At 33.6% G+C, this 8,247-nt stretch overlaps 2 protein-coding genes across 3 annotated transcripts; one reads left to right on the forward strand and one right to left on the reverse strand.

The window, feature by feature from the left end:
• The first annotated feature begins 2,096 nt into the window (after positions 1 to 2,096).
• LOC112790907 (AT-hook motif nuclear-localized protein 5) lies at positions 2,097 to 5,099 on the forward strand. Of its 2 annotated transcripts, none has more exons than XM_025833528.3 (5): positions 2,097 to 3,482; positions 3,766 to 3,833; positions 3,987 to 4,118; positions 4,213 to 4,371; positions 4,588 to 5,099. In XM_025833528.3, the coding sequence occupies exons 1-5, from the start codon at positions 3,014 to 3,016 to the stop codon at positions 4,819 to 4,821; spliced, it is 1,062 nt and encodes a 353-aa protein (XP_025689313.1). In that variant the 5' UTR covers positions 2,097 to 3,013; the 3' UTR covers positions 4,822 to 5,099. The 2 variants fall into 2 exon arrangements, with proteins under 2 accessions (XP_025689313.1, XP_072089373.1); XM_072233272.1 differs by having other exon boundaries at positions 2,161 to 3,482; positions 4,572 to 5,099.
• A 458-nt stretch (positions 5,100 to 5,557) lies between these two features.
• LOC112790908 (probable glutathione peroxidase 8) lies at positions 5,558 to 7,010 on the reverse strand. The gene is made up of 6 exons (XM_025833529.2): positions 6,760 to 7,010; positions 6,585 to 6,661; positions 6,436 to 6,497; positions 6,231 to 6,349; positions 5,889 to 6,056; positions 5,558 to 5,769 (listed from the first exon to the last, which is right to left on the reverse strand). Exons 1-6 carry the CDS (start codon positions 6,814 to 6,816, stop codon positions 5,737 to 5,739), a joined length of 516 nt encoding a protein of 171 aa, XP_025689314.1. The 5' UTR covers positions 6,817 to 7,010; the 3' UTR covers positions 5,558 to 5,736.
• Positions 7,011 to 8,247: the final 1,237 nt, after the last annotated feature.

Raw genomic sequence — 8,247 nt, forward strand, 5'->3', positions numbered from 1 at the left:
TACTAATCATTCCGTTTTAATTCATAACAATGATAATTATAATTAACAAAAATTTAAATAATCCCAAAATTAACTTACGTACTTTTAAAAAATAGTACTAATCATTCAGTTTTAATTCCTAAATTCAATTTCCGACAACAACAGTAATATTTAATTTTCTAACAATTATAACTAAAAATTTTTAAAAGATTAAAAAAAATGTTATTTTAATTTACATTTTATAATTTATTTTCTAACAATAATATTAATAATTTACTTCCTAACAATAATAATTATAATAAAACATATTAAAAAAATTCAAAAAATAAAATTAGGTTTGTTATACAAATTTATAACATCATTCTGTTTACATTTTCAGATTTAATGTCTAACAACAACAACAACAATAATAATAATAATAATAATAATAATTAACTTCCTAACAATAATAATTTTTATAAAAAGATAGTGAAAAAATTTAAAAATAAACTTATTAAAAACGTTGAAAAATAGTAATAACCATTTTATGTATATTTCTAAGTTCAATTTCTAACAACAATAACAACAATTAAATTTCTAACAATAATAATTATAATTATAAAAATTAAAAAAAATTTAAAAAAACTTACATAATCAGAATGATTGAGATAATGTATAATATAAAACTCACGGTGATCAACATTTCTAACTTTGTATTTTGTTGGCATTTTTGTTTTTTTTTTTTTCACCATGCACAGCCACTACCAGTGGAGGAATGAAGAAGAAGAATGGAGGTATGAAGTTGAGAATGAATGCTGAAAGTAATAACTCGAATGGTGATAGTGGGTATTGCATGGTCTATGTTAGTATTTAGGGCACTGTTTGGGGAGTGGCTTCTGTGTGACGTGTGTCCAGGCCTCCACAAAACAGACCGTGCGTTTTGGTTGAAGCAACTCAAACCGTCCGTTTAGCAATTGGAATATCGCATGGTCCGAGTTCTGTTTGTGCCTGACACCACACTAATGTGAAGCATCACTCCTTCCCATAACCGAGTCCAACATCAGCTTTGCTTCCATATTCAAATTAAAAAACGATATTTTGGTGACTATTTTTTTTGGTGTGTATTTAAAAAAATAATTATTTTTATATATTTATTTGTATAAAAAAGTTCATGACAAGGTGGATCAAATAAAAGAGCAACAAAAAAAATTTAAAATAAAGCACATGGTCAACTCTATTTTCGGCATTACCATCAAACACATGGAATTATCATCACTTCCTTCCTTTAAGTTTTTAAACGATATGCAACAATATCAGCAACCCTTGATACTCTATTTTAAAAGACTTTTTTATTTTATTCTAGTCACTTCTAAATGATAAATGAAAAAAAAAGGCCATTAACTACTTTTTGTCTTTCTTTTAAATTGTCACATATATCCAATTTTAAAAATGTTATTTTAAAGTGCTTAGGACAGTAAAAACGACCTGTATCCTAAATCTAAACACATTATAAATACTACTTAAACTCACAAGCAACAAAGAGGTAAAACCTATTTTTAACATTCTTCTTACACATTATTATTTTAATTTATAATTCTAATTTACACGATCTATTCTTCATATTAATTCTATTCTTTTAGTGAAGCTATAACTATCTCATCTAAAACTGTTTTTACCTGTAATTTAAAAATATTTTTTATATCAAATTTTAATACAACGTGTCCTTTTTATCTCTAATCAGCTTAGCTAAATGTAAGACACCATAAAACTAATTCAACTGATCTATTTTTCTTTGAAAGAACCCGCCTCTACAGCCCACTCTATTCCATGAGGAAACCTGTATTTCCTTTCGACAAATATTTTCTGATTTCAAGCCTTGAAAAAGAGGCCTTTAGACTGTCACTTTGTAATTAATTATCGTCCTAGAATCTAATACACTCTCAGCTCCTATCTCTATAAGACAAACTATTATTTTATACACAAACACAATGGACCTCTATAAACAAGTTAGAACAGAATGCTTAAACACAGTGCTTTTAATTAGCAAAAGAAACATAGTGCACAATTCACTCTAAATGAAAGACTGATAAAGCAAAAGGGTAGCTATCTTAAGGAAATAAGAAAACAGACACGGGATTTGGTACTTTGGTCATTTGGTAGGGCACACTTTCCCTCAAATACCCACAAATTTTGCCTTCTCCTAACTATTCTTCATTTCTTCCTTTTTGTTTATGCGCTTTTCTTTTATTGTTTTTGGCTGCTTCTTGGGTCCGAGTCCGACACTGACTAGCGACTAGCTAGTAATAATAATTAATAATGCTTATGCAAGGAGGACAATTTGGAAAGAGAGAATGGGTCTTTTAATCAAATGAAATAAAATCTGTAGCCATCACTTTCACACTTCACTAACCCCACTTTAATTCAAATCAAAAGCCTCTTATTATTATTATTTCTATTCATTCTTGTGCTCCCCCCTTGTCATTCTCAAGTTCCAACTCTCCCTCTGTCTCTTTCTTCCCTTTTTTTTTGGTATTTTTTTCTCCACCTGCTGCATTCTTCTGTCAAAACCCTAGATTCAAATCTAGGGTTTTGTTTTTGTAATGTGTTCAAACGTGATTCTAGGAATTGCCAGCTTGCCACTTTGATTTTTTCTGTAAGCTTAATGATTTTTCATTGACAATATTGTTTCCTTTAAAATTAAGTAGGAACTATTTGATCATTTAATGTTGTTAGATTTGTGTAGGCAAACAACGTGCACTTAGCACAAAATATTTGAGCTTGTTGACTGAATATATAGAGAGCTACTGGAATTTGGATCCCCTTCTCTTTCCATTAATTTTTCTGTTAAAAATCCAATCTTTTCACCCTTTCTCGAGCTTTTTGATGCTCCCCATTAGAACAAACTCGGTAAAAACCTCTAGTAACTTCACCAACCGCCGGTTTTGATAGTTCAGCTTTGGGTGGGATTGTGGGCAAGGATTTTAACGTAATTAAATAGGCGCTAGAAAGTTTGCGTATTTGTTTATCATTATCACAGAATCTCTTAGTTAAATGCATGGATGGGAGAGAAGCCATGACATTTACTAGTGGGTCTTCTCCATTTTACGTGCATAGAGAGAGTGGAGGGTTCCAAGGATCTCCAGGATTCAGAGCTTTGTCAAACACTGCCGTTCAATCTCAGTCAAATGCAAAGGGTGGCGGAGGCGGCTCTGTTGGTTCTAATTCCTCATTTGCATTACAGGTTCAACCTCAAGCACAGGCTCGTGCCGGTTTTAGTCATGGCATTGGCATTGGTGCCTCATCTTCTGGTGGTGGAGTGCCTCCTTCTTCCTCAGGTGAGCCTGTGAAGAAGAAGAGAGGGAGACCCCGCAAGTATGGCCCGGAAGGACCAGGACCAGTTTCTTTGAGACTTTCATCAATGTCTGCCCCCGCTTGTTGGAATGCTGGTTCAACCTCTGATTCCCAGAAAAGGGGTAGAGGACGCCCTCCGGGATCTGGAAGGAAACAACAGCTGGCTACTCTTGGTATATTTGTGTGAGAATTATCAGTCCTTGTTGATTCCACAATTTGTATTTGCAATATGTTTAAATAGAAATTCTCTTGCGTATTTGATTATCTGAGTTATGACCATATACCGTGACTTATTTTGGTAGCGAGTGAAACACTTGAATTTCCATGTTGGATGTGTGTGTTTTCATTTGTGTAAATGAAATCCATGGAACTGTTTCATTGATGGTTGTAACGAGCAACTTTTTGTTATTTTGTCAAGTGTGTAACCTTTTAACACAGTTGTTTATTGTTTCTTAGGTGAATGGATGAATAGTTCTGCAGGGCTGGCTTTTTCACCTCATGTAATCTCCATTGGAGTAGGGGAGGTAATTATCCTCTTCATAAGCAATCTACCTTTATTATTTTGTTCTGTGGTTTTTCTTTTATAAAATCCTGATTGTGTTATGAAGATAGAGAGGGGGTGCATGCCTCTCTCAGATGCTGCCTAGCTGAGTTGCTCTTTCCTTCCATTGTTTCAGGACATTGTAGCAAAGCTATTGTCGATATCACAGCAGAGACCACGGGCACTCTGCATCATGTCGGGTACTGGGATAGTTTCTCTAGTTACTCTCAGGCAGCCTGCTTCTACTAACAACAGTGTCACGATTGAGGTTAAAGCACCAATTAGTATTGCTTAAAGCCCCTAAGTTGGTTCTTGTGGTATATTAATAAACTTATTTTATTTTATTTTTCTAATTTTCTCAGGGCCGATTCCAAATATTGTGTTTATCTGGTTCTTACTTGGTTGCTGAAGATGGTGGACCGTCCAATAGAACAGGTGGCATAAGTGTTTCCCTTTCTAGCTCCGACGGCCGTGTTATTGGTGGTGGTGTTGCAGTGCTTATTGCTGGAAGCCCAGTGCAGGTATGTACTGAACATGTGACATAGGCATCTCTCTTTGTAGTCCCATTGGGGCACCTGAAAAGGATGCTGACATGGTTTCTATGATGCATAGGCCTCTTGTTACTTCTATAGCTTGTTCGTTGTAATCATTCTACATGATAACATGCTATCCATTTGAACCAAAACAATATCATTAACCCCAAAAGAATGTATGAATGAAGCCTTTGCTGGCTGCAGGTGGTAGTATGCAGTTTTGTATATAGTGGTAGCTCTAAGACCAAGCCCACGCAAGCTACCCTCATGAAAGAAGAGAGTTCCGAGCCTCAGCGCAATGACAAGTTAGCTTCTTTGGCCAGTGCTCCGCATAGTCAAAACTACATCCCTTCTGCTACAGGCATTTGGCCTGGATCACGACCTGCTGATCTCAAGAGCGTGCACGGACACACTGGCATTGACTTGACACGTGGTTGAAATTTTTTATTTTGGGAGACATTGCAGTTTTGTAAATAACTTGTTGTAAATGAGCAGAGTTTGTGAGCATTGTGAAACAGCTTGTTACACCCATTGGTGGGACACAAGTTTGGACTAAAATGCTTAAACGAATGGATCATTCAGCATTGGATTACGATTCTTAGTCATGTGAAATTTCTTGCCAAATCAAAGGCAAAATATACACTTAATTGGGAAGTATATTATTATCTCCATGAGAAAACATTTACGAGCAAAAAATGCCGAGTGCTTATTCTGAAGTCTGAACCATCTTTTGCTGATTGATAGTTTGACATGATTTCAGATGATGACTTATCTTTTGTGTTGTGAATTGTGATTGACTTGGCCGATTCCCTCATAGTATTTTTACTTATTCAGGCTGTGGTACTAATTAGGTTTTGTATCACACATTGCCTAAGGGAAGAGACATCTCGTCGTTATCATATCTTCTCTATAGTTGTTTAAATTTTAAAGCATTAATCAGTGGTTGTGATCTCATCTTGGTTAAATATGTCATGCATTGTTGCAAGGAACCACATCGTTGGCCTTTTTATCTCGGATGCTTTTGTAATCAATAATTGATGCTTTTAAAATTCAGATATTTCCAACTTTACAATAACCCCACTACTCAATAACGATCTATCTTAGTGTTACGTAGTAATATTGGCGTATGTTTATATAGTTTTGCTTATCAAGACCGTAAACCAAGTCAATAAGGTTAAACTCAACAAAATCAGGCATCATTGCATATTTGCATCATGTACTCCACCAGGATAAGCAACTAAGCAAGTCTTGTTTAGGTTATCAAACCTTATATGTACCACATTAAGACATCAAAGAAGGAACATAATAAACACAAGAAAAAGAAGCTTGACATTGAGAAGTCAGATTCATCCTTCATTGAATACCTAGTAGCTTACAAATGTCTCGCTGCAATATAAAACAAGTTTCACAAGAATTAGAAAGGGCAGCATAAACCATATTGAAAAAATAAGAAAAGAAAAGAGCAAGAACAAGAATGATATAAAGACAATAGTACAGTTAGTTACCTCAAGGCTGAGAGGAGAAGTTGTGGGGTAATAACGATCAACCACTTGGCCATTCTTATCAACCGGAAACTTAGCAAAGTTCCACTGAATATCATCCCCAAATATTCCCCATTTACCTGACTTCAAGAACTTATACAAAGGAGCAGACTTGTCTCCATTCACTTCTATCTAAAACAGTAAAGGATTAATGAACTCAATATTCCAATTTTCATGTGAACATATAAACAGGATTCAAAACAAGTTAACACAGAATAACAGCAGTCACATAAATCTTTGTCCAATTAAACATAACTAGTGAAGTGGCAGGGGTTGACTTTCTCACCAAGCTTAGCGTTGACCTACCTTAGCGAAGATGGGGAATTCTGATTTGAAGCGCGTACAGACGAACTCCACAATTTGATCATTGCTTCCAGGTTCTTCATCGCCAAATTGATTACATGGAAATGCCAAAATCTCCAACCCTAATTTTGGAAGCTAGACAACTCAGTTGTGATATGATTTGTACAGTTTGAAATGATGGGAATGAAATTAATCACAATTTACAAACCTTTGTGTTTATACTTGTGATACAGTTGATTCAACTCCGCATAATTTGGGTTGGTCATGCCACTGCCCCAATCCAGAAACATTGTAGAATGAGAAGTATTCTCACTTTACATAGATAAATGGAAATGAAAAAGAAGCAGAGAGAGATACCACTTAGAAGCAACATTGACAATGAGTAAGACTTTTCCTTTGTAACTGGAAAGATCTATGTCATCGCCCTTAGCATCCTGAATATTTGTTTGGGTTTACCGAAATAGAGTCAAGGCAGATAAAAATAACATGAAGCATAGTCAAGTGAATGAAACACCAACAAAAATAAACGAACCTTCACAACAAAATCGTAAACGGACTTTGGATCCTTGCTGGTTTCGTTGCTAGTCATGAAGAACAGTTCCACTCTTCTTTACAATCCAACCGGCGACCGGTGTTAAGTGCGCTAGACAAAGGTATTACTTACCTGTTACCTCTATGTGGTCACCATTAGTATTTTCCATGTGTTTTTTAATATCATTTAGCTTTCTTTTCCTTTTTTTTTTTCATCTTACCAAGTTCCATTGATATCATAATGATTTGGTTAGAAGTTGTTGACTTGTTTTCAATTTTTATTTTTTTAATCTAGGGAGTCAACACAACTAATAAATTTGTGCCTTTTATTTATATTTTATTTTTATTTTTTGTCTCATATTTTCTTTTTTTTTTACAAAATATTAAAAATAAAAATAAAAAATAAAAATGCAAACTAAAAGCACACTTAAAATAAACTATAAATCTAATATTAAATAGAAAATTAAAAACAATAAAAATATTTAAAATTTAAATAAAATGATTATTTTAAATTAAAACAAAATAAAATCAATTTAACTTATAAAATTTAAAATTTAGAGTCACCAACAAATAATGATGAGAGATGATACAAACAAGCCAAGGCAATGGAAAGTTGTGATGGGCATGGGTATTCATGGTTCAGTTTATGAAAAAATTGAACCAAACTACTTTGTCAAATAAGAAACTAGTTTTAAACCAATTTACAATACAATGCACCACTACTTTGTCAAATAAGAAACTAGTTTTAAACCAGTTTACAATACAGTGCACCAGTTTAAACCAGTTCATAAAAATAAAACCAATTTTAATTAAAAAAACAGTTTAAATTAGTTTATAGGTTAAAACTAGTTTTAACTTTTAACATATATAAAATTAGTTCTTACATTTTCTCTCTCTCTCCCTCTAATACGTGGTCAGGAGGGCATTTTCGTCATCTTAGAGCTAAGGGACGGAATGGTAATTTTGTCATATTCAAGGATCTAAATACTAAAAAAATTGTACCATGCCATTCTTGGACATCAAGAAGACCAACAGTCCGTCTCAAAAACAGTGGTGCTGAAAGGGTGACAACTCATAAGGTCCATTGGGCTAAGTCAGGACAGCAAGAAACCCAATAATGCTTTTCAAATTCAATGAGAGGCATAATTTATTATTAATTTTCGAATTTTTAGGCATTTATGTTAGTTTGTTTTGTTGTTAGAGTTTGTTGAAAGATTTGAATTACTCCTGATTTGCTTAATAGTATTTTTAGGGATTTTAAATTTAAGTCAAATCTGATCTAATCTAATAAGATCAAATCTGATTTAAATTAGTTATGATATCTTTAAGATTTTAAAATTTAAATCAAATCTGATCTAATCCAATAAGATCAAATCTGATTTAAATTAGTTATCTTATCTTATCTTTTAGCTAGTTTGTTAGGGGTCTATTGGTGCACGAAATTGTGATCATCAATGGCGCCATCAACATGGTACGCACAATTGCAATC

This window comes from Arachis hypogaea, chromosome 3 (assembly GCF_003086295.3).
Source record: "Arachis hypogaea cultivar Tifrunner chromosome 3, arahy.Tifrunner.gnm2.J5K5, whole genome shotgun sequence".
In the NCBI taxonomy this organism is placed as follows: domain Eukaryota; kingdom Viridiplantae; phylum Streptophyta; class Magnoliopsida; order Fabales; family Fabaceae; genus Arachis; species Arachis hypogaea.